This window comes from Cinclus cinclus, chromosome 3 (genome assembly GCF_963662255.1).
Source record: "Cinclus cinclus chromosome 3, bCinCin1.1, whole genome shotgun sequence".
Classification (NCBI taxonomy): domain Eukaryota; kingdom Metazoa; phylum Chordata; class Aves; order Passeriformes; family Cinclidae; genus Cinclus; species Cinclus cinclus.
The window spans coordinates 43,314,328-43,341,796 of NC_085048.1; the positions used below are offsets into that span (position 1 = coordinate 43,314,328).

The 27,469-nt window shown below is 36.5% G+C and overlaps 1 protein-coding gene across 5 annotated transcripts in view; it reads right to left on the reverse strand.

Moving 5' to 3' along the window:
* Positions 1 to 1,851: 1,851 nt before the first annotated feature.
* Positions 1,852 to 27,469, reverse strand: part of ATG5 (autophagy related 5) — a 71,987-nt gene continuing 46,369 nt past the window's right edge. For 2 of the 5 annotated variants that reach the window (XM_062489914.1, XM_062489918.1), the window contains one exon: positions 1,852 to 3,195. In XM_062489914.1, the coding sequence (XP_062345898.1) occupies positions 3,059 to 3,195 (137 nt within the window). In that variant the 3' untranslated portion in view covers positions 1,852 to 3,058. Of the gene's footprint in view, positions 3,196 to 12,048; positions 12,520 to 24,575; positions 24,709 to 27,469 lie in introns of those variants that run through there. The other 3 variants (XM_062489917.1, XM_062489916.1, XM_062489915.1) reach the window with 3 other exon arrangements.

The window sequence follows — 27,469 nt, forward strand, 5'->3', positions numbered from 1 at the left end:
AGGCTTTACCCTTTCCAACATGTTATATATACTCAGTTATGGTGAGAGCTCAGTGCATAATGAGTATTAGTAGCTAGATCACAGATTTGTTTCCACAACATATTAATTCCATTACTGACTCAGTGAAATGATGCAAGGATTATGGCTTTGAACATCTTCAGTGGAAAGTGCTGTTTTAAAATTGGACACATTTTGGCAGTTTCAATTGCAGACAAGATCCTCCAACCCTAACATACTGTTTGACTGCCTCTTTCTGCCCTAAGTGGTTTTTTTACACATAAAAATGCTACCAAACCCACACCTTTAAACTCCATATAATGCTAGTTATTTTATACATATAAAAACCTGACATACACCAAATTCTTCATGTAGCTGTTTGCCTAACTGGTTTGTATTCCTTTGTGTTCTTCAATCTATTGTTCAGAGAAACTGGTGTTTCGTTTCACAGTTAAAGGAACTGAATTACTTGAATCGAAGAGACATGAAAGGCAAGAGAAGGAGTGAAAACATCTCTCCTATTTTAAACTCATCAGCAAGCTAATTTGATGGTGTAACTTGAAAGTACAGAAATCTGAAATCTCGTTCTGAATGTCTTTTTACCTCTCTCTCAAGAGATATTACTCAGGTTTAATGTGACATTTCGAAATGTCACTATGCCTATCTCAAAACCAGATATTTTAAGACGGAATAGATACCTACAGGCTTTAATTCAGAACCCATTCTATACGTGATGATATTCTAAGAACCTCTTCTAAGAAGTTCCTACTTATTAAGTATTAGTTAAACACTCTTGTCATTCCATGACAGAGATCCTTATTTAGCTAGAAATAAAGACAGACTCAAACTTTGTTTCATTTTTTAATAAAGTTTAAATAGTTAAAGTATGAGGAAAGAGTACGTTTTAAAGCCAAGCTATTTCTTTGTTCCATGCTAGGCCTTAAAGTCGGATTTACCGGCAAATACAGGCCACGAGAAGAGCTGTATACTTAAAATGCTGGTGTAGAATATATTAAAGTATTCAGTGACTCACTCCAGATTACCTTAAAACAAAGGAAACACAATCTCTACAGTTTTTGAAATGTATTGCCTCTTATCCTGATTAATGGAAAAATTATCTCTACAAAAGATATTTTTTTTTTAAATATGAAGACTCTACAAAATATTTGCTTTATCCATTGGCAGGACTTTGAAAATCTCCAAAATATTTAGATATGTGTGCCTAAGGAAGTTTATAAATGCCAATCCAACACTGAAACAAAAATTCCAAACAGAACTGGAAATTAGAATAACTCAACTAAATCATCCCACCATAAGAATATTATATTTCAATTCTGCATAAACACAGACCAGCATGGTTTGTTTTGTTTTAAAAATTCTTCATGTCCTGCAGAATACAGCATAGGTTTGTTTCATTAGTACCTTTACCCTTCTATTTCCTTAATGCTATTTCCTCATTAACATTTAAAACAGTATCGAATCTGTCTACTGATTTTTTCTGCCCTCAGGGCTCTTCTTAGCCTCAACCCTATCCTCACCCATGGAGATCCTTCCCCTCTCTCTTCAGAAAGAGGTTTTTGTTCATTTGATTGATTTTCATTTTCTTCTTTTTCAGATACAGGTAAGTATCCTACCATAAAGGGAGCATGGAAACGAATGGGAACAGCACTGGGAATTACCGGAACATTTACAAGCCAAGACTGTGGATAGGAGCTTTGACAGCCACTATTTCTGAAAGAAAAATGTCATGCTTTCTTTATATCGGATAATATTTGACAGATTGGATAATATGTCTACTATAAACATAATTTTGTGCCACAAACAGCCACAAACTGCAGACAAAACAACAGAGCATAGAGTTTGATGAATTTAGTGTGACACACACACACAAAAAAAGAACTGGTAGAGTTCAAGTAGCATTTGCAATGGTAACAAACATCTAGATACCAAAATGATCCAATAACCTAAAAATACGTCTGCTACATTAAGAAAAAAATCTGTGCAATGAGATTAGAAGTTTCCAAAATTGTGGACTGATTGCTTAGGGACCGCAGATGTAAGAAACTACTAGCTGGGAAAAGCCTCAGCTTTCCAAAATTCAAAATCATTATCATCAATCTGTTCATCATTCTATGATTTAACTGTTTCCTAGTCGATGGGAATAAACAGCGGGATACAATCCTGTTTGCAGCATCCATGTAGCTTATTTTTTTTAAAAAAACAAACTTTTTAAAAGTAAATTAAGAAAATGTATTCTTAAAGGAAAAAAAAATTAGATGAGCACAAAGAAATGCCATGATGAATCCTGAGACAAATTATCCTACATCATTGCTAGTCTATGAACTGGTTTGAATAATAAACACACTGCAGTATTCAGTGACAGCATACAAAAGTATTTGTAATTATTAAGTTGTGCATGTTTTTAACTGATAAAACATGCTCACGGGCTTACTTTAAAATCTCTCACTGCTTGTTATCAAAGTTAAAACATCATTTGCACACCAATACATATACTGTAAACATGAACTTCTCATTAAGGAAAGATGGATTTACAGTAATTTGATCTTTTACAAAAAGCCATTGGTAACCAAATCTCTCAGTGCCTAACTTTCTAGAAAATTAAACCAATGTTTCCACCCTCAAAGCTGAAACACTACCTCTTTAGGAAACAGCCCTGTTTATTTGTTAATCAGAAATACAATCAAGTGGCATATTTCCATTTGCTCTTCGGCTGACAGTTTCAGCTTCATTATATTTTACAAGAAAACAGCAGACTCGCAGAAGTCCTGTAAATTCTTTCATATCGCAACTGATTTAATTACAGCAGTGAACAAACGCAGCAGTGATGCAAAATAAGATCAGCCCAATTGCCCTTATCTGATGATAGGATCTCTCTTCCTGTTTCGATTACAGCAGTGAGGACTTCTTGTTTTGTTTCAGCTTTTCGTTGGTTTCTTTTTTTCTGGTCAGGCTGCCTCTGTCAAGACTGACAGAAGCAAGAAGTTGACATGCCCTTGGAATTCCAGCTTGAGAATGATCCTCATAGGAATATAGCTGAGTTTCAATCAGTAGGTCGGGGAATGATACTAATGTGGAGGAAATTATCTGGATAGCTCATATGTTCGCTTAGCCACTGAATGGGTGTTTCCAGCATTGGCTCAATTCCATGAATCATCACTTGAGTCTTCTGCTCTCCATCTAATTCAAAGAAAAAGAGAAACCACTAGTATACCATTCAAAATTCACAGAAAGATTAAACATTTACTCATACTTAATTTACAGTAGATTAAATTGGTGTTACGGAGTTTTAACATTTAACAGAATGAAAAGTAGGAAAAGGAAATATCAGTGTGGAGAAAGCTGAGACTTGTATCATCTAAAACAGAAACTTTGAGTTAAAATTAATTCCAAGAAAAAACTGGAATTATGTGAAACTTAATGAAAGTGCTACTCTTCATTATTAGTTGCAAGAGGGGTTTTTTTAATCCTACAGTGATCCCGGCTTGTTGTCAACCCAGTTAAGGCACATCCATCTCACCCTGTATGGTGAGGCATATGTAAGGCATATGAATTTTACACAGATCATGCTTAAAATGTTGAGCTTCCTAAAACATACTGGTAAGTTGTACTCTTAATACTGATCTCCTGAAAGAGCTGGACTGTGTGTAACAGAATACATGTATTATTCCTGAAGTAGTTTTGTTTTGCTAAGAATAATTTACATAAATCACTAACTATATTTCAGAGTTACTCTGAATGCAAAGTTGGCACTGACTTTTTCTCACTTAGTTTCATCTCTTGGAAAAGCTAAGCTAGCAAATGGTTCCCAGTATAACAAGAGTATATTTTCTAAGAATATTTCAATTCTTTTTATTTATACTTGTCCCGGAGGATGCAAGTACTTTGATCCTTTGATTCAAATGATGGGAACCAGCTAAAACAACTGACATAACAGTCATGACATGAACTCAAACAGCAAAAAATGAAAATTTATTTCAGAGACAAGGGATTAGAAGAGCATATGAAATATGCTTCAAATAATGGTTAGGAGGGAAAAAGTAGGCAGTGACCTTTCACTTACTTTATTCTATACTATGGCATTCTCACATGGACCTACCACAGTAAAATCCACATTCAGTACTCAAAAGTATTACTGTGTTCACTAATTGGCATTTTATGTCCCCCTCTAGTGAATTTATGACAGAACAAACCACCATCCTCACCAAGAGCTGCATGGAAGAGCAAAATCTAGAAGTGTAGGTACCATTACTCGTTCTTTCATTCAGTAGCCCCAGCTGTAGTGTAATTTCTATTTTATAAAACAGATAAAATCATGTTTGTTTGGTAGCCAAAATTATTTGACAGCTGCCTGAAGAAATCTGTATAACCAGTTCTCTATGCCCACACAGCTAAATTATATTGGTAAAAAAATAATCCTTAAACATGCAGTTGACTTTATGCTAGTAATAATTCTTCCTGCAAGAGCAGAGAGTTATGTTTGCTTAAAATAAAGCATTATACTTTTGTTACTTATTACCTACATATGGTATATTCTGTACAAAGTCTTGATTCTCTAAATGGCGTAATACGCACATTATCACACTAAATTAAGCATCTAAGCACTTGTTGTGTTTCTGGCTTTATTGAAGACAAGTCTGAAGAACAAAGCACATAATTTAAAAACCAACTTCTGGCATTTCAAGCTAAAAAAGGTATCTATTGGGCTGAAACACTCCCAGTCAGACTGTCAAGAGAATAAACTCCAAAAGAAAATATTTCAGAGACCCAGTTGTTGTGGTGCATTCATTCATTTCAAGATTTTTCCTTCTTAGAAGTTAGGGAGTATCTAAATGTTTTTAAGTAACCTCCAAATTAACACTTTAAAATGAAAACCTACCTATGTTATTCCTTAAATTGGTATGACTTAGTGACTTTTTAAAACGTTTCATAGTATTATTTAGTTTTCAGAAACAACTAACTTGCATAAAACCAGATGACAGAACGCATCTGACTGTTTTTAGCCAAAACTTGCAAAAATAAGATTAAGATTACAACTCAGTATAATTTTTTTTTTCAGTTGGAGGAAAGCCTTATAAATGATAAACATTTTCTTTGGCTCTTCCATTACTGTGCAATGTAATACTTTGTACGTGTGTGCATGTGCCTACTCTTGCTTAAAAATGAAGCGCAGGTAATCTTGGTGTATCCATTCCTTACCCAGCTTTGTCCCTTTCTCATACAAGTCTTTTATTCTGTTCCTTGGCAAACTGAGAAAGCCTCAGAGGTCAATGAAGAATTTACAGTTTAATTAAAATCTAATCTCTGCATTAGCATTGTTTGTGCTTTAGTATTATCTCTGACAAAGCATCACTTCTTCCTAATTCCTTTTCCCCTGGAGGCTTGACTGAAGAGATCTTATCTCTCAATTCTGTATTTACTGCTGCCTTCTTTTACAAAATCCATTGTTTTTACTTCAACATTCTTCTCTCCTTTTGTTACTAGGAACCATAAACTCTCACTTAAGGTGCATTTACCCAAACTTTCCTCAACTTTCATGTTTTCCATGACACATCCGATTACAAAACAGTCTCTCTCATAGACTCTTCCCTACTTTTTGTAGCAAAAAGTTTTGAAAAGCAAATACACTGAAAAAAATACTGAAAAGTATTCTTTTTTTGTCAACAGCTGCCTAACTAATTCTTATCCATTTCCACTGTGATCTGAGTCCTGAATGATTTGGTAACTATCATGAAAACTTCATCCATCTTAGAGATACGATAGATTAACAGATCTATAAAATAACTTTCTTTCTATGACTTTAGATGCATCTTGACACACCAAGCGCTGTCCTCTTTTTCCCCACTCCACATTCTGTGATCACAAGAAGCCTTTTTAAACTGATAAAATGCATCTACAAAGTGTACAAGTTGCTAACCACAATATATATTTAAATTAGGGGTAAAAAATTTAAACGATCTAATTACAAAGAGTAATGCCACACTATAGCATTGGATAATGCCTGTGAAAATTAGGGAGAATAACTCTGCTCATCTGCAGTGCACAAGGTCCAGACCTGGTTGTATCATTGCTGTCAATACCCATTCTACAATGTTCAGTAATGTAGTGAAAAAAACCAGAGGATTTCCTCAAAACCACTAAGTTTTCCAGTAACCGCACCAACCTTTTTTGTCCTCTTAAAATCCTGTCAGAACTGAGTTACATGTTACTTATCATATGACTCAAGATTTTTTTTTGCTTTGCTGCAAATTACTGTTGAGAGTAAGATGAAGTGGAAGTACCAGAAAAATAAAAGCATAGCAATATATGTTTTGTAAGTTTTCACAGTGCTACTTAAAATCAGAGTACTTCTATATTACTGAAGTGATGACAAATAACAAACACTGTTTTGGCATTTGCAAAAAAAAAAAAAACCAAAAAACCAAAACCAAAAAAAACCCCTGAAAACTAATTAAGTAATCTATCTGCGTGGTCGTCCCAAGATTAAATGATTATTTCCACTTTCCTTGTGGAGCTGTATCAATAGAGAAGGTGGTACTACAGCCCTGCCAAATTACTAGAAGCAAGCTCTAAGCACAGCTTACATAAAGCTTTTTGGTAAAACTTAACATTCTATCTCCAAAAGGCAGATAACTATGCTTACATGCTATGTACTAAGACATTTCTGAGACATTCAGCTCACTTAACTTAGATGGTAACTCAAGGGTGCAACACAACGTGTTGACCAGACCCAGGCTAACTGATCATATCATGTAAAATCAGAAGAGTTTTCCAGCTCTGTTCAGAAAATTGAGAGAAACAAGAACCTCTGAAGTGAAGAGCTTAAGAAGACATCTGCTTTTCTGTCACCTATAAGGTGGCTCCATGTTCCTGATGAGGGAACCACTACAAGAAAATACTGGCACTCTCTTTTGCAGATAGGCATCTGCTGGAAGGAAGCAAGAGAGAGTGGCCTGTTGCATCTCAAGTGAGTCCTTGAGAGAGTGGCTCAAAGCCCTCCTCGACCTGAGGCAGCTTGAGTCCACTCTCTCTCCTTTAAGGGGAATGCCCTAACTACGATATTCAGTACTGCTAATCCCAGCTTCCATGAAAACCTGTCAATATCCAGGAGTCAGCGAGACACAGCGGAAGAACAAACAAGGAAATCTGTAGATATCAGAGAAGGTGTCATGGTATCACACAGTAAGTTCTTCTCTTTCCTTCAGCTATATAAGTTGTTGCTTGCAAAGTAAACTACTCAGTATTAGGAAAAACAGCTTATTCAGCATACATTCAGATTGTGGCACATAACCACTGATGCACCTAAATAAATTTTTCTACTGAGCTACACTATTATTTAAAAGAAAGAACTGAAGATGGAGATAAAAGACTGGTTTAGTTTTCAGATGGATTCAAGTGCCTGAGAGCAGAACACTGAGAATGCACTGCTTTTGTCACAGGTACTTATTTCAACTGGTTTTTACCCAGATTAGCACCTCAATGCTCACCACTGCTGCAGTGACATACTCCCTTTCACCTACACAAGATCAGCTCCTCTAGCCAGACTACATCTGTGATGTACCACTTAAAATTCTTCAGTGGGATGAAATACCTCCCTTCTGATTTGTGGCCTCAAGCAATCACCAGTCAGGGCAATTTAGCAGGCTTAAATCCCTTAACCATAGACAATACAAGATATACAGGCTTTAGCAAAAGTGCCCCTGGAGTACTCAATTAGAATCCTCAGTATGCAAGTTCTCTGCATAGCAAGTCCTAGAATCTGCCTGTAGTCAGGGGCAGCACCACTTATAAAACTGGCTTTACAACTCTAAAAAGGCAAATAGAACCCGGTACTTCAAATTAGCGGAAACAATGCATTTCTTTATGGTACAAGGCCACAGAATGACTGACAAGGACACTAAAATGTGTACGGCATAAACACAACCAAGGCTCCATGCAGTAGCATCATTTTAATAGTGCAACATACCTGGATGCCAGCTTTTCCAGCTGTGAAGTGGGCCACAGACATTTGGTTGCTTAGCCTCAGAAAATATCATATACTCTGGAGAAGATGATACTAAAGGTATTCCTGACAATAGGCTATACCATATTGTAGGAAAACTCATCTTGGGACAGCATTATAAGGAGCAGAATTTTCTTTTTGTGACTGTGGTGTGGATGCTTTCCTCCCCATTTCTTCAGCTCCTCAGATTATCTGGCAGGAGAACAGTGTGTGCTCAGCACCTGGTTCCTTGGACATCTCTGAATCTGAAGAGACACACCAACACCTTTGCTGGAATGACTTTAATCTACCTCTGTAGGATCTCTTAGGAAATTACTTACAGAAACATAGCTTTCAGTAATGTGCTTCGTGTGAGTAATAGTGTGCAAGCACTAAGTTTGTTAATGAAAGATATTGCTGACCCAGTTTTGAAAGCCTAAAGCCAAGGCTGGGGAAGGCTAAATCTTTAGTAAGCAAAAGTGAAAATTTCCTTCTTAGAAGCTAGGCTTCTGGTCTAGCACCAGTGATCACACATGAAACTCTGCACTTATTTACAAGAGACTATTCTATATTAGCAAGCAAACTCAAAGACTGTTCCAATTTGTAACCACACGTGGTAAGAAAGCACTGGACAGTGGCTGAATTTATTCTTCCCCTCTCTAGGCACCTCAGGTTGGATATTACAGGACATACAGAGACGAGACAGCCCCAAACACACCTCATAGTCTGAAGAAATTCTCTGCCAGTGACTTTAGCACTGGTAGCAGAAAAGATGAATGTACTTCACTTTTTCATACTTTTAAGTAGGTAGCATCTCTAAAAGCCCTCAAACCTCAATAAGGTCAGCAATGGTTTAATTTGTTAGCCCTGAAACTTGACAAAGAGCATCTACCTTGTTTAACAGTAACCTGGTTACTCACTGGAGCTGTTACAACAGCTCCAGTGTCCAATATTAAAATTGACAAAGACAGGATACCATTTACAACAAAACAAGCTTCACAATTATTTTCACTGTGTGTGCTAAAAAAACCCCATGTTCATAAAATGCAAAAAAAAACCCCAAAAACAAAACCAAAAACAAAACAAAACAAAAAAAACAGGCTAAGGAGCATTTATGAACATTTTCACATCACTTTTGTAGTACTTACTATAGGCAGACACCATATATTTTTTAATTCATGGCAAAATATTTCTTTGCTCAGTGGGCAACCATAGCTACAGAATTAATTAAATCTATGTATAAATTAAATATTCATGCTTTACTTTTCTTCAGTACCTTTTAAAAAAAGTATTAGAAACTGACACATATTATTACAGGCTTTTCCATTCATAAACTCTAATCTAACTGGAACATCTGCAATCAGTTTCTGGCATGTGTATGTGTAACAGCTAGCAAGGAACAGAAATATAGTGAGGTGTTCTGATTCCACAGTAATGACAGCCTCAATACAAAGGGACCAAACAGAAAAATAAATTTGTACACTGAATAAATTTTACTTAATCAGCTGAGTATTAACAAGAGCTCAATACCTATACCATTTCATGGGAAGTGCATAAAAAGTTGATTTGGTCAAATCTCATGGTCAAATGATATTCTGCTCTTCAAATGAACCCAGCACAAATACATTGGAGAGCAAGCATGTTCTCTTTACTAAAACCAAGTATTTCATACTTAAGAAACTACAGCTTCAAGGTTTAAGTTCACTACATGAACAGGGTCCTTTTAGTTAGAATTCAGAATTTTTAAACTAAAATCTTCTGAGTTTTCAGAAGCTTCACACTAGCCTAGTTCAGCCAGCATATCCCAGGCTGTCCTTACTTTTCTGTGAATTCCATCTTGTGCAAAAATGACCTTGCTTGTCCCAGCAGTAGGCTCTATTGCTAGAAGTGACTCATTTTCTATAGCAATCTTAATATGCTTTTAACCTCACTTCAACCACACAAACTACCAAAATCCTTATTCTCTTCCTCACCCAAGTTGGAATGATGATCTCCAGTTTAAGGACACACACAGATGATACACTGGATCGTGTCAGCAGGTATGCTGTTCAGTATCCTCCGACCAAGAGCAAGAACACATAAAGAGTTCTGCAAAGCCAACTCTACAATAGCCTAGCCACAACAAAAGGTTTCTCTGACCTCAAAAATTTTAGATGCTGATATGTGACATGAAAGCACGGGACTGACTTTTCCTTCCTGCCTACATATCTCAACAGCACTGGGGAAAGCCACTGAAGCTGACTTCAGGTAAAGAACTCACACACAGCAATACAAGGTCAGTGCATTCATTATTCAGTACAAATTTCTTTCTCAAAATGATTCTGTGTCTGAAATAAGAAATGTTCCAAACACAAGATGTGGTTTGGAGAATAAGAATTACAGATCCTGGATAGACTCTCGCTGCCCGACATGAATAGAAATAAACCATGACATAGATTTAGTTAACTGTCAGCAACAAGACAATATCACTCATTTTAACCTTTGGTAGTAACATGAGTTAAATTGCTCCAGCTGAAGGTCATAGTTTTCCTAAATGTCTGTTTTCAGTTTGGGGTATAGTTAATAAAAGCAACAACTTTGTATTTTATTTTAAAATATCTTTAAAAATTATTCTTAATTTTTATACCTCACTGAACAACCTACAAATAACAGAACAAGAGTGTTCAACTTATGTTTTCTGATTCATTAAGTTGATTTTTTTAAATTCTTCTCCAAAATAAAGAGTTAGAAACATCAGTCTCTCAATCCTAGAGTGTTTTGTCACTCATATTACATGTCTCAATTTAACCTTTACAGTGCCCTCATGTCATCTTACCAGAGCACATCATAAGAACTACTTGTCCAAAATGCTGTGATAGAACTAGACCTGTATCAACTTCAGTGAACTCTATTCTTGCAGAGTACGTGACTACAAAAGCCCAGCTCCAGGTAAGATATATATATATATATATATATATGGGCCGACATTACATCCGTATCTATTAATGTAGCTTTAATTGTTGCTCTACTTCTCTACATGGTTTTGACACAGGCCAGTAGGCTGGTATCTTTGTGATCTTCTTGTGGTATAAACATCTCAACTTGAATCTAGACATCTGTGACTTAACAGAGGGCAAAACTTTCTTTGTCACAGTTCTTGTATGATTACATTCCTTGAACTACCCCAAACACAGTCCAGCCTTCTCTATCCCCAAAACAGAAGTGCAATATTATCATATACAATAATACCATCATCTACATTAAATATCACTAAAGATGATTGAAATTTTGAATACTGAGATGAAATCAAATATTTGGCATCGCCCATTCATAACTTTCTTCGCCATGCAATTTTTCTCTCTTGTTATTTCCTGTCATCTTTTATCTCAAGTCTATCCTCAGGTTAGATAGCCACATTTCTGAAACATAGCAAAAAAAGCAGATTAAAGTAACACCACAAGTAAAAGTTTATGATGCTTTGGAGCAGTGTATGAGAACTTGGCTTACATTTCTAATCTCATAGAAGCCAGAAAGCACGTAAATGAACTAGAAAACCTTTTTTCCAGTCCACTCAAAAAGGTCTTAGAGAAAGTGAATTTGGCCTGAAACACCACTAAGCAGACTAAGCCTGAGCAGACTATTTTTAACAATTCCCCAAAACAGTTAACACTGACAGTAACACCATGTAAGACAAGGGAACTTTTCCTTTTGTAAAACAGTTCATGCAACTCAATGGAAAAGCAGATAGAGGGTGGAAATGGGTTAAGCTTTACTTACCTAAACTTTGCTGTTGTTGCTTTTTAAGTATTTTATTCTTGTATATTTCACAGAAGTTTTTAAAATGGGGTTCCTGGAATAAGTCCCAAACTAATTTATGACAGAACCCTAAAATACTTTTCTTAAAAATCTGACATCTTAGTCTTTAAAGGACTTTAGAAGACCTTGCAAGGCCAAAGATACTTCCCATCAAATTAGCTTCCTATCTAGCTTCAGGCAGAATAAAAAAAAAAGGTAAGACTAAACTCCCAAGGAATATTCTTATAACCCTTCTTCCTTAGCATCAGCTGCTGAACTAGCACTGAACCTGTGGCAGTTTATAGAGGACTGAGGTTAGCAGCTGAGGCTTATAAAACTGTTTTCTTCAATGCATTAAGTTTAGCCATTCACACGTGAATAAAGTGACAAAGTTCAATGTAAATCGTGCCGCTGTTCCATGCAACAAGCAAGCACACAACACATTTAGATACATGAGGAACAGGGAGGGTGTGCATTAAAAGATAAAAACACTTGAATGTGTGACAAATTGAGGCCAACTCATCCATGATATGTTTTCAATTGTTGAAGGAGAGCTAAATCACTTTTAGGAGTTATGTAGCTTTTTTGAACAGCAGGCATCTTGACTTACAATAAGCTAACCCTTTTATGCACTATGCCCTTAATTAGATTTGAGGTTACGCTTCCCTCCAAACAGTGTACAACTGACCTTCAGAAATTAGGACTCTCTCTCTATACAGCTAGGGAGCTAAACGTGATCAATGTGGTTCCTGGACAAAAAAAAAAAAAAAAATCACAAAACAAAAAAACAAACCAAAAAAACCACCCAAAAAAAAACCACCCCCCAAAAAAATCACATTTGATAAAGATTTATCTCTACAAAGTTTGATTTAAAGCAAATCAATTTGCTGTAAAAGACTTTGTTACCAGAAGTTCATGAGAACTTTAACAATGTCATTGTTTTCAAAATTCTATCATGCTAAACAATTAAATAACAAATTCTCCATGCAATCGTATTATATATCCCCTAAGCATAGGCACATTCATACACTTTTAATAGTTTTTAATGGCATTCTTGAACTTTCAACCTCAAGTTTACTTCATTTTCAAGTTACTATAACTCACATCATGCCTGCAAATATTCTGTGATCCTAATGGCCGTCCATCTTTTATAAAGAACTTTTCAGCTAATCAAATGATGACCTATTCCTAGCAAAGCAAAGAAGGAGTACTGTTTCTGAAAAATCACTCTCAATACAGAAGAGACCAGCACATTCACTTGTTTTCAAGCCATAATGCTAATTGCTAGTTTAACTGCCCAGTTTAATACATCAAATTCAAAAGTGGACATTGGGACATAATTACCATTTAAAACCATTTGGCTGAAGAGCGATAAGTGACACATACAGATTGAAGGCTTAATGGGTGTTATTTCATGTTTTGTGCCTTCCCCTCTTTAACTAGAGAAAAATAAACTGGGTTTTGCTTTTAAAAAATGCAACTTCCAGGAATATTATTGTTATTTAACAAAATAAACAACTTCACAAACAAACTACATGTGAAAATTGAGATGAGCTGTTCAATTATATTCAAAGTATGGACAGTTTTGTTCTGTGTCTGACAAATTCTTCAACCTCTGCTAAGCTGATCAGTAAAAACTTAGCTAATTGAATCCATTGATGTGAAAAACCACAGGCTCAAGTCTGTACTGCATATACATCAGGCTGAAGGATTTCTGCTCTAGCCATGGCAGTAATAGTCAGTGGGGTCAGGTCAAAGAGGGTTAAAGTGAGTCAGGATATAGCCAAAGGAATACATCAAACACTGATTTTAAAAGGGCAATTAATCTTAGACAGAAATGCTTCCTGGGGAATGAGATCTCAATCTTAAGAGCACACTACATGATGTAGCAGTAAAAATGTACATATACAAGCTTAGAGAGCTTTCATCCTGTGATCACAAACAGAAGGGGAGTGCTGTTTATCAGAGAAATACAAACCCTGGCTAAAATACTTACATTAGCTTCTTCCGGGCCCTAACTCATCGAAAAATAAATTCTGTAATGAGCAGGCTGTGGAGTTTGCACACGTGAAATACCTTTTTTTGTACATGTACTGCAGGTTCCTTTGAGCAGTTAGTAGAATAAAGTATTTAGAGATCTCTACCACAGTAAAATTAAAGAATCTAGCACTGAAAAATCCCGGAAGGAGTGGTGAAACGAGTAATGGAATACCTGCAGGACTCTACACTGAACACTAAAAAAAATAACAACCCCTTCTCCAAATAGCTACCTGGTCAGAGTAAAATTGTAAGTAAGTTTTCATCAAAAGTTCTTCTTAGCTTATCCATTCCAAAATATATTAAGACAGTTAGGTGCAAAGCTGATAGACTACAATACAATCTTCATTTTTAATGAGAGTTTGACTCATAACCCAAATATTTCAAATTTAGAGTTCAGAAAGTATTTTTCTGCTTTATAGTAGAAAAACAGATCTATAAAGCTTACAACATAAACATACAGTATGTACAAACAAAATTTGCTACATTAGTATCATTAATTAGTTAGTAAGATTACTGGGAATCATTAGCCATGTAGACAAACATATACAGGTCTGAAAATAATTACCACAAATTTGACTGCATTAGCTTGCAGCCAGCAAGCACTAAAGAAAACTGGCTATGCAACCATCTCTCCATCTGAGGACATTGATGCCCAACATCATCACACACAAGTGTTTGTCTATCGGTTCATACTGCTGGCATATTGGCTGAAATGGCTGGGGACAGCTTGCACAAAAATTTACTATCTAGTGAATTCACTACTTCACTACCTAGTAAAGTTTGCCAAAACATAGAGACCTGCTGCATTTTGCCATTGTAAATGTGGTGATGGTACCATCTGGAAAAAGGACAAGGAGCACAAGTGCATTAAAATCTTCATTGACTGTAGCACCTCTGTGCACAAGCCAAACCACTGCATGAGACTTTGGCTTCAACAAAAGGAAAAGTTTTACCTCTGTTTTTCAACAGATATTCTCCAAATGACTACGAGTGCAAAGTAAAATATGAAGTTGTCCACTGTTTATCCAGTGATTGTGATGTTATTAAAATCTCTGATTAAAATAAAGTATTCAAGCAAGGGACAACCACTGTTAACAAGTGCTGCTGAATCCTTAGAGAAGAGAGCAGGATACATAGTGAATTATTCTCCTTTACATTACTGGTAAAACTGCTATATTTCTCCTAATTATTTATTTCTGTAGGTCCTTTAGTTTTGCAGCCCTGTAAGAAGTTCATCTCCTGGAAAAATCAGGTAATACCTAATATGTATCAAGGCAAAACAGAATCAGATCACAAGAGAGATGCAAGGAAGGTGGGAATGATTTTACTCAGCCAACCCCCAAAGACACAGCACATGTACCTAACTTAAAGGTACAGATGCAATTTAAAAAATGGGCCAGAACCCACTCTTTGCACTTCAGGGAAAATGTCAGAGAAGAGCTCATCCCTATTCAGCTAAATTATCTGCCCCTTTCTACTGCCTATTGAGAATAGACCCCAGACTGTTAATCCATGCACCCTGCTCAAATTTTCTGAAAGAATATTAATAAACCTTGACCAAAATTATGCCTGAGAACTGCAAATAGTCATACAGCAAAAACAACACATGTTATAGCCCACTTTTGTTTACTAGCATGAATAAAAACACTAAGACCACATAATTTAAATCTGTTTGTGTGCTGTAGTGTCATAATTGAGACCTTGAAATTGTGGATCTTCACAGAGAGTTACTGCTGTCTCCTGAAAGCTTTGGTATACCCAAATTTCCAGTTACTCTTGCACCAAGTTCAGCATTAAAGGCATTGTCACATTTTTTGTGAAACTAAGCATGAGAAATATCCTGTAAATCTATGTACTTAGTGCACTTCAACTGTTGCTGACATGCTTATTTCTGCAAGCAGGGAAATATGAGAAACAAGAATTGATTTGTGTTTCTTTCTGTGAAGTTTTTGATGGCTCACCCATACTGAGTGACCTCTGTGGCCTCTGAAGTAAGACAGACTGACTTAGATCACGACTCAAAAAAATCCAATTCTTAACTCTGCTACCAACCTCAGAGTGACCAGGTACAAACCACATCACACCCCTTTGTGCCTCTTAATTTCTCCTTTTTTGCCTCTCTTCACTCATCTGTTATCTAGGTGATAAATTCTGTGGGAATACACTGCAACAAGTACAGTGCATAAGGAACCTGAGGTCTCCTTCTAAAATACTAAAAAACCTCATTTTAAAACTAAAAATTCAACACAACCAAGACACTCTGTCAAGATGGTTTGATCCCAACAGTTCTAAAACTCACATACATAGCAGATGACTAGAAATCAGGCAGGTTTTCTGTCAGTAATTTTCCACAATCTTTTCTTGATTGCTTAGATTTCCAAATCTATATAGCACTCAGTCAGGAAAAAAGTGGTAGGACACTGATGTTCCCAGGAAGACCAGACTATTCTAGGATGAAAAACCTCACCTCTCTTCTGGAGAGAATTTCAGAAATGATAGCTTGTGATTGTCAAACAGAATAAGCTAAATTTTGAAGAAGTTCTTTTGCTCTTTGGAGGATTTTACTTTCTCCATTTTATACTACTACTGTTAATGATAGACTTAAAAAACTTCGTTGTGTCTGAATAAAGTCATTGGCCTTTTGACTAATTTAAAGAGAATAGTCTGGAGTCTGATACTAATAAAACTTATTGGGTGGCCGGCAGAACAAATTTAGCTGAAGCTGAACAAATTTCCAAAGGCTTGTCTGAGAAACAGGATTATTTCCCTATTTGCTGTACCTCTTCGTACAGTCTACCATTCTGAATGTGCGTGCCTGTGCATGCCTAGAAACCACTTCTAAGTCACAAAGAAACAGCACATTACTCTTGTGATGTTAGCAAAGTTGCTGGATGCGAGAGGAAAGAGTAAGCTAGAATAGACTATTACAGTTGGAAGGGACCTACAATGATCATCTCATCCAACTGCCTCAGAAATGTAGGACTGGCCAATATTTAGAGCATATTTTATTAAGGGCATTGTGCAAATGCCTCTTAAATACTGACAGGCCTCCTTGGAGCACCGACCACCTCTCTAGAAAACTGTTCTAGTGTTTGACCACACTCATGTTAAAGAAATGCTTCATAAGGTCCAATCTAAACCTCCCAAGGGCAGCTTTGAGCTCCCACATGTCCTATCAACTGATACTCGGGGAAGAACTTAGCACGTCACTCCCCCTTTTCTCAAGAAGCTGCTCCTCACAGGACATGCCTTTCTGCCCCATCACCAGCTTTGCTGCTCTCCTAGGGAGGCACTTGAGTACCTTAACACCCTTACATTGTGGGACCCAGAACTGCACATGGCACTCCAGGTGAGGCTGCACTGATGCTGAATACAGTGGGATAATCACCTCTACTGACTGACTCTGCTGTGCTCGATGCACCCCCAGATGTGGTTGACTCTCTTGGCTGCCAGGAAACACAGCTTCCTCATACTGAATCTGCCACTGGCCAGTACCCCCAGACCCTTTTCTGCAGGCCTGCTCAACAGCCACTCCTGTCCCAGTTTATATCTGTGCTCTGCGCTACTCTGTCCTAGGTACAGAATCTTGGCATTTGGACTTACTGGATTTCATCCCATTTGTCAACAGGAAAGGAGCAAAGCACTCAAGCTACCAAATGGATAATCCTTGTAGAGTCAATTGAGGTAAAGTTAGAGAAACCCTTAAAACCAAGCTATGTTCAGTGTTTCCCAAGAAACTGTATGCAGAAAGATCACAAGCAGCCTCACATACCCACTGTGCCTCCTTCGAGGAGCAAGTGAGCCAGAACATTCTGCACACAACAGAAGCCCTCTCTGATTATGTAAAGAGTTTGTTGAGAAATGAAGATGGCTAACAAGAAGCACAGCTGCCACATTATTCTCAGATTATTTTCACCTTTCCATGTGGTCATGACAAATTAATTCTATATTCATTAATTCTGTAGTCATATTAATGCTATAATCTCAAGCCAACCTCTGGACTTCTACCCCCTTTGAGCAAACAGGACTACTAAATCAAAAGGTATACAATTTTAACACAGAAAAAAAAAAGTTTCCACTTCAACTTAGAAAAAAGCAACTGGGGCAGGTAGGTGTTTGTGTGTATTTAAAAAAAAAAAAAAAAAACAAAAATCAAAAAGTCAGCAGTAAGATGAAATTCAGATGCAGAAGGGTAATACAAGCAGATGGCCTAGTTAGGAGAAGATAACAGGCACAAATAATGACTCACACCAGAAAGGAGAAGTACAGGATGACCTCCTCCAGTGTGGAAAGCACCACTTAGTCAAGGATGTAAGGAGGGTGGATAGCTTAAGCAATGGTCTGAAGGTCAGTTTTTGCCTGCAAGATGACTCCCACAGCAGAGGAGACAGTGGACTAGAATTCACATCACTAGGTGTGCTTTTAACCATCTCTTAGTACACCCACACTCTACAAGACCTCCAATCCTTCACAATACTCTCATAGTCACATGGGATAAAAGTGTGGCTAATAAAGTGCCTAAAACTGCTCAGGGCTTGTTATATTTTTAAATTTAGGTGGCCTGGGAAAGTATTTCAACACTGTACCTCCACAGCACTGAAAAGCAGAGACCAGTCTGCAGAGAGCAAATGCAATCAGACTTAATAGCTAGACATGGGGTGCAAAGACTTCCTCAGTTTTCTCACTACAGGAGCAGCAAGGAATGGGATAGTGCTGTGCTGCTCCAATTCCCACAGTAAGCCCCAAGTCGAGCTAATTCTGACCTCAGGCAGAGCAAGCCCAGTCATATTTCATGTCTACCCAAAGACATTCACACTGCATAAATTTACCTCCTTCTGTTGCACAATTTCTCATTTGTATCAAAATTAGGAGTCTACATGGCAAATCTAATCTAAATTCAATTTTCCATTTAACTAATTTACTGGAAGTCAATGCTTAAAAAACTGAGGGAGAACAAAAACAATTAATATGTAGTCTCTCATACATTATATATGAAAAAAAGCTGGGAGCTAATTGAAAACAGTTGATCCCTAATTTTACAAAATCATTCAGTACAGCAAGTCTTAAGAGAAAAATCCTGAAAGTCTTTTTGATCCTTGTTTTATTTCTGAAAGAACTAATGACACTGCTTTAGAAAGAGGTCAGTTCACGCAGCTTTTCTGAATGAGCAACAATGCTGTGAAAACTGGGAATGATTGATAGCCTACTGTTTGCGTCATTATGTCCAAATGTTTACCATTTGAGTCTTCAAGGAAGCATGAGACAAAAATCAAAACAAGTTTTATGAAGACTTCAACAACACTAGTAAATTAAAATTGTATCCAGAATTGTTTAGACATGATAGCAGTGCAAGAAAACTGCTTTCTTCTGCATTACACAGTTTTTATCTTTGCATTATGCCCAATGTCTTAAATTTCTGGTATGGAAAAGTCTTTCCCTTCCCAGAACTCTGTTTTCTATCATTTTAACCCTTTGCCTCTTCAAAGCATTCTGTTGAACTCAACACAGTTTCCCCTTGCAGTTGTTGCTTTGTAGTTGTGTAAAATCATATTATGTTCCTCCCTTTCTCCTACAAAGATGAGTCACTATTTCTAAATGAACTGTTTACAGTATTAGGATGTTCATTTACAGGAACTTCATAAATGTGTACTAAACAAAACATTTTTTTCAATAATTGTGAATTATTCACTTTTTTCCAATTTGATAAATGCTGACATTCGGAACTGATACTACTTTTGGAAACAAAGACCCCTTAACTGGCAATATGAACACTATCACCAGACACAGAAAATCATGGGGAAACACAGCATGACTTCCTTGAAGCAACAGATAGATAATTCTTAATTTTATTTTCTGTCATAAACAACAGTGTTTCTGTAAGCAGGTGGCCTAATCCACCTAATCTGAATAAAACAGAGAACTTTAGACAGTGGGGGAGAGTAGCCACGGTATTATCTCCTTCAGGGATGGACAATTTTGTTATTCAGTTTGAGGAAGAATACCCATAAGTAGCATGTTCTATCATATCAGGTATGTGACCTTATGCTATAGTTGCAGGCAACAACATGGTCTTAACATCCTCTCTTTCCTACCTGCATGGAAACTACAACAACGCAGTCTAAGAAACCATAAGCAATATCAAGCTTTATCTTAGCCTGTTCCTGCATAATCCACTAAATCTTCCCACAAATAGTAATAACTCTGAAGTTTTTTAAATGACTGCCTAACTTTCTGGAACTACTGCAGACAATTACATTTTACCACACAAGAACTGTTCAATTAAAGAATCAACTTTTGTCTGTGCAAGTGGCATCCACAAGAATAGGAAAAAAAGAGCAGACAATGAGTTTACAGGCTGTGGCATGAATAATTTGAAAAATTTGATTCTAACCCTGATTCTAAACACTCATGAATGGGTGTTTCATATTAAAATAAAAAAGCCATCTGTCATGAGCTTAGATTCAGAACTACATGATGCACAGACTATAGGATTTTGGGCTGTTGGCTGGAAAGGATATATGCACAATATCAAGAGTGCAAAACAGTGAATGAGAAGGGTGATGCCGGACAAATTCATTCTGACTTCCCTGAGTAACTAACCAGGACATTGGCCATCTTGGAGGACAAATGAAAAGCAAGAGAAACTGGGAAATGGAAGAATTCTGATGGAGAGGCACAGTCCCTAGGTGTCAAAATATTTTAAATTTTCAAATCCAGTGATACAAAAATTTCCTGGTAAACAGTAGGGAACTGAAGTCTAGATAATAGAACACCACAGGACAAAAAGATAGAAAGCTAAAAGAAAAAACTAACACTGAAGTGACAATTGACTAATTCCTATCCCAGAGAACTAGATCTATTCCTGTTAGGAAATCAGCTATGGTCTGAAAATCTGCAAAATTAGTTATATAAATTATGGTGAGCTTAGTCAAAGGACAGTTAGTTTTAGAGGAAGCAAAAGCAGATACTAAAAGAGTAAAAAAGGACCACAAGAGCTATAACTAGAACCGATGATGAAGGAACATGAGCAGGAAAGAGACATTGACATGACAGAAAATAAGATAGGTCAACGTAAATTGAAAAGAGAACTGAAAAGTAAGTTCCCCTCTTTCCTGATGCTGCCCTCAGGATCAAATATGAGACACTTTCCAAAAACAACTGACCTGCTTGCCTCAGATTTAAGTATGAACAACTAGGAAGAAGCAAACATAAAAAGCAAATACACACACACTCTCCTTCAACAGAGGATGATCACAACTGAGAAGTAAACACAGTTTACTACATTCAAAGCACAGAACTTGCAGTGTTTTACCTTACAATACTGAAAACTGAATTGAAATTTCCCATCTTCCAGGAAGGATTTCCAAAAACTCAAGACAGTCAGGAACAGTAGCCCATGAATAGCAAGATAAGTATGTCTGTATAACTACACAACTCCCAAATTTGATTTCAACTGTATGCAGCCTTTAGCTAAACTGAATTAAACAATAATTATGGAAATACAGTACATAAAAAAATATACTAATATACAATATAGGTTTATCCATAGTTCAGACTGAGGTGACTAATTTATAAACTGCTGTGTAACTGATAAAATACAGTTCAGTAACTAAACACAAAAATATAACATGTTTAAAGAAAGACTTCAGCTTCAATACAGAGGAAGTGATTATTGGATTAGTTTGAAAATACTGATTTTAATATTTATTAAACATGACAAGAAGGACTTCACTGCTTCTCAAACTTTATGTCAACATAAGAAGACCAGAACAAAGAAAATAACTGAAACAACTGAAATGTATCAATGCTCAGTGGAAAGTTGGTGACCTGGTCTTACTGTTTCAGTTGCCACATAACCACAACCACTGCCTATGAAGCAGCTAAATAGGAACCATGTAAAAAGAAAAGCTATTCAGCTAATGAGAAAACAGATGATTTAACAGATGATTTAAATACTTATTCAGACACAAAATTAGAGGGTTATATTAGATCAGCTCTAATCTAGCCTTCTAGAAGAAAGTACTGCACAGCACTTCAAGAAGAATAATACAAGGTGAAATAAGTGCATCTTCCTTGAAGGTTCTCTGAACACTACATTATTCTTAAAGATGTTTCCAGTAACTAAAGCAGGCCTACAAGAGAGCTGGAGAGGGGCTTTTTACAAGGCATGAAATGATAGGGAAAAAGGGAAATGGCTTTAAATTCAAAGAGGACAGGTTTAAATTCGATATTAGGAATAAATTCTTTACTCAGGAGGTGGTGAGACAGCAGCATAGGTTGTGCAGAGAAGTTGTGGGTTGTCCCATCCCTAGAAGTGTTCAAAGCCAGGTTGGATGAGGCTTTGAGCAACCTGGGATAGTGGAAGGTGCCCCTGCCCATGGCATCCAGGCTGGAACTAGATGAACTTTAAGATCCCTTCCAACACAAAACAAAAATTTTATAATTCTGTGTTTGCTACTAACAAAGACAGCCATTCTCATTGTTGCTTTGGAAAAACAGAGTATCCTTTACAGTCAAGATAATTAATGTAATTGTCAATAGTTTTAAGAACTACACTGGCTTCTTAGTGCTTGTTCTAATTCCACTGCTTTTCTTAATACTTTCTGACCATTACTACTAATGCATGAAATGCTTTACTACTAATGTATGAAATGACTGATTCACATTTTGACAAATGGGTTCCCAACTGCTGTGCACTCTGTTCCAACTCCAGTGCAGTGATTGAGGACAAGAGAAGATAAAGCCAACACTCCTTGTAATCTGAAGAGTTAGAGGATGGACTCTAAACAGAAGCCACTCCTTGCTTTTGGTATAATGCCTGTAACAAAAAGTCTTTTGTCCACCAGTTTTTCTCTGATTAACAGCTTAAGCAGATGAAACTATTCAGCAACCAAGAAAGGTGAGCACTGTACAGAATTCATTAAGCAGAAAAAAAAAATTTACATTATATTTAAAAAATATATATTTATATGTATATATAACTGAATAAAGGACCAGTTTGAGGAGAGACAGAAAAGTATTGGTTGGGATAATAACAGTTCAAAGTTTTCATTTTTTACAGCACTTCAACGAACAACAAAAGCCTTGAATAAACAGTTTCATAAACTAATTTAAATAAAACACAGTATTCTAAACAGTTACCCGCAGTCTATAACAGTCCAAAATAATATTGACACAGCATTTTACAAAGACCATTTTCACTATCAATCTTTTAATGTCATTATTCAACCTGCTCTTTTGACAGTGCTCTTTGTGAAAACACACCGTGTTTTCAACAGTTGGTAATCAATGCATATATTCAATCCACATATACATATATATATATATATATATATATATATATAAATACATTTTTGCATTGAAACATTTTTCTCAGCTCAGTTAAAAGGAAGACTTAATTATATCCATGCTTCATAAAGCAAAGGCATATAGACACTGTGGGTGGTTCTTGAAAGCCTTCCCTCCCTCTTCTGGTGGTGGTCCCTAAGAATCTGGCAGCAGGAACAGCTCAATATACAGCTACAAATGCTGAGTCTGAAAACCATATATTCTCTGTGTTCCCACGGCACAAAGCTCAGCTACGGATGTCACCACAGACAAGTAACCACCACAATTACCGTGAAGCTTCCAGCTGAACGAGAAGTCATTGGAAAAAAGAAAACCATAGAGGAAAAGGGGGGGGAAAAAAAGTCAACAGATGGAGAAAAACAGAAACTCATATATACTGTGTTGCACTGAGGAAAAGATGCAGCTAATGCCACCAGTGAATTAATTCACTAAAGAGAGAGGTTAAATACAGCTTGGAAAAATATCTAAATGGCTTTGAAAAGAAGAGTAAAAAGATTTAAAAAAACCTGCTTCTCCAATATCTATCATACCTTTAAGCATATCTTTGATGAGATACTAATTTTATCTCCTTTGTTCAGAAAAATTAAGTAAATCTAAACTTTGATAACTGAATAGTCTGAAAATCCAGATGTGAAGTTTTTAATTATTTTCTAATAACCGTTTGATAATGTATTCTGTTTTGTTACAATATTTTAAAGCTTCCACCAGAATAAAGTGTAAATTAAGATAAAACATACAAGTTCACAAAGAAAATATTGGACGATACAAAGGCCCAAAGAGGACAATTTTTAATGTCTGACTACAATCTATTTTTCCTTCAGAAACCATTTTAACAAGAGTTTCCTAAACTATCATCATTTTAGAGACAACAAATTGAAGTCAAAGCAATCTTATAGCCAGAAACATTAATTTTTTGGATACCAGGACAGAAGAATAATTATGAGAGGCCTAAACTTTAATTCAGAAAGTGTCTGGGTTTTGCCCAGAGTTCTCACTGATTCCAAGTACAAGCAAGCAAACTGTTCAGCAGAACACTCACACTGATCCACTGGATTTTTCTGATGCTCCTCTCTGTAAAATTGGTGGATTTATAACACTCAGCTTGCCCACGATCACACATGAATGAATCATCCAGGGAAAAAGTAATTAAATTCTGTTCCCAAAGGCAGTATTCAGCTGTCTAAATTATAATACTTTGTGAATCATATTCATTCTTGATTTATCAAGAATCAGGACTGTGAATTTTCACTACACACACCTGACACTAAAACACGCACAGCCTGGGCAGAAAGACAGTAGTCTCACAGAAGACAAAGAGATGAGAGACAGGGAGTGATTATAAGTTGAATGGTAAGTGTCTAAGGAAATGATGATTGTACAGCCAGTCTACAGCTCTGACACCTTCCATACTCCAAGTATTCCACTTCACATGGAGACAACTGCTTTAGAAGTAAAACTTTCAGGTGTAGTATCCCAGGTTTCCAAAACATGCTTGCAAATTAAATTCTCCTGTGCCCGTATCTCCTCTGTATTTGGAGCTGACAGAAAATCTGTTGACAGAGGAAGCTTGTTAAATTTTCAGTCATCCAGCATCAAGAGAGAAAATTATTTTATTGAATGGGTTTCATGGATACTTCAGTAGCACAGATGTCTGTGGTTCTGTAATCTCAGGAGTTTAGTCTACTTGATGGAAAAGTAGACTTTGCCATCAAGTAGACTAAACACTTTTCCTCATTATGGCTGCTAACACTTCTACAGGCAAAACTCAAAAGTGGCACTAAATAGCCTGGTGAGTTACTTGGCTTTTTAATAGCTGAAAGCTGTATTAGAGCATGAGTACTTAATATAGTGCACATTACATTTGAATAATGAATGAGTGGATTTAGTCAAGCAAAAGAATAATCAAATTCACTTATTGGCTAAATTGAATAATCATTGAATAGAGTATGATGACCTCTAGCAGTCAAGCCCAAACCAGCAGTGAACTTTCCTGTCCATGATCCTTAGCAGCAAGAATCACTGCTGTCATGGGCATCCATCTTTTCAGGTCAGTTTCCTTTATGCCTGAAGAACCTTTCTCTATCATCCCTCTGTTTTGTTTTATTTCTGCCTCTTCCTTCTTTTTTTCTTTCCATGTTGCCACACCTATATTTCTGCTTTATGTTCCAGTCTGCAGTACAACAAACCATGGAACAGGTTTTCTTCAATCCCTTATCTGACAAACCCCAGCTCCACCTGACCACCTCTTCACCTGCAGCTTGTCATTCTGACAGCACAAACTACCCTTCTTTTCAACTTCTGATTCAATTTGCTTCTCCAAATCCCTTCTCCCAATCACTTGGCCAGCAGGATATCTACTCACCATTCTTTCACAGATGCCTTGCACAATCTCTGTGCATTGTCCACAAGCTATACACTTCTTTTTCTTCCTCATCCTTTTATCATCTCCTACCCCACTTACTCTGTCCAGGTGTTCACATTTATTATGTCATGTTTTGGCATTTGCCCCATTCTCTTTCATTTTGCCACATTGTTTATAGTCACCCTCCCCATCACGTTTAATGATTCCCAGATCTGTCATTTTCTTCCAAATTACTTGTTCAGTCAGACTCTTACCCCCCCTCCATTGGTTCTGTGTATCAGTCTACCCCCACATCTCCTCAGGAGCCCACACTATTTTCTACATTCAGCTCAGACAGCTTCCCTGGCTTTCAAGCATACCAGAAGGGGAGAACACTCACAATACAAAAGGAACAACAATGACACTACAACACAAAGCTGTGCTACAGCAGAAAATGTGCCAAGTTCTGGATAGCTCACACCCATGTGAGGGACCAGATCTATTAAACTCTTTAAGTCTGCAAGTTGCTCAGTAAAAACTGGGCCAAATTTAAGCAGATGGATACAGGAACAGACGAGCAGATTCCAACACTCCAAAACCAAGTTTCACATCCCTCCTCATATGTGTAAGAATAGTACCTACTTTAGTTTCTCTTCTTCCAATTTTTTTTTTTTGCCCAAGTTGAGTAAAATGTAAGTTTTATCAGCTTTTTACAAAAACGAAGCAAGCAATTAGCACACCTTTTTTCTGTTCTGCTGTCAAAGGATGGTCCTTTTGTCAACATGTGAAAAGATGGCCTACAGATGGGTAATATAATCACTAGTATTCAAATAGAATTTTATTACATTCACACTTTCAATAAGTGCAGTCAACTAGCACATTCACCATCTACAGCTTTGGCAAATCTACATAAAAATTGTCATCCCTTAAATCCTGGAATAATTGTGCATAAATGCTTTTGAGTTTCTTTCATTTAATTTGTGCTCAACTGCCTTTCAAGTTAAAATGTATCCATCCTACTCATTGATTTTTTTAAAATTCCCTCTACCTTTTCAACAGGGCCTGTATGATACTGACTATTAAGTACTTAAAGATGGTTAAACTTGCTGGTGCTAATATTCATGTATCTATTGGTATCTCCCTTAATCTTCTGGATAGCTAATGGAAAGCACTACTTAAACTGATGCTCCAAAACTTAAAAAAGCTTTATGAAAAACAGACACATGGTTAGCAATATTCCATATTTTTCTTACCTTTTGTTATTTTTGGAAATTGTTCTCATGTGCTAACAAGTATTAAACAAGGGTAAAAAAAGTACTTTGGTATGTCAGTGAATTTCTAGGATCCTGATACTGGGAAAAAATCCATGACAGCTGTTTAATTTTGAATCAAGAAACTTCTGTGTACAACAAAATCTTACAGAATTTTATACTGATTTCCATTTCACTGCTTTGCTGTCAAAAGATGCTGATACTACACCAGTAAATTGTGTACCAAGATCTTCTCTAGAATATCACACATTTCCCATAAGTTCCTCATTTACAGGTACTGGTAAGACAACAGCAAGAACAAATTAAAAACCTGTTGCACTAAATAATTTTGCTCTCCATTTGCAGACTACATACCTGTTCTATTTATCTCCCCTAAAACATGTATCACAGTTCCGATACTTGCAAGGCTAAAATTACATCCAAAAAAGCCTATTTCCTGAGTAAGTGCAGATCAACAAAGGCTATTGTATGAAATAATATGCTACATTAATTGGTCACACAATAATTCATAATCATACATAAACTATTATAGACTTGTAAAAATCTCTTCCTGGTACATTTTTAAAGGCTGGACTTCAAAAACAGAAAAAATTCTGGAAACATCTTCAGTTTTATCAGTTTTGGAGTTTTACATATAAGAAATTTTTGGAATACAAAATTAAAGGCAACTTAAAATCTGCTGACACTTTCAGAATTTTT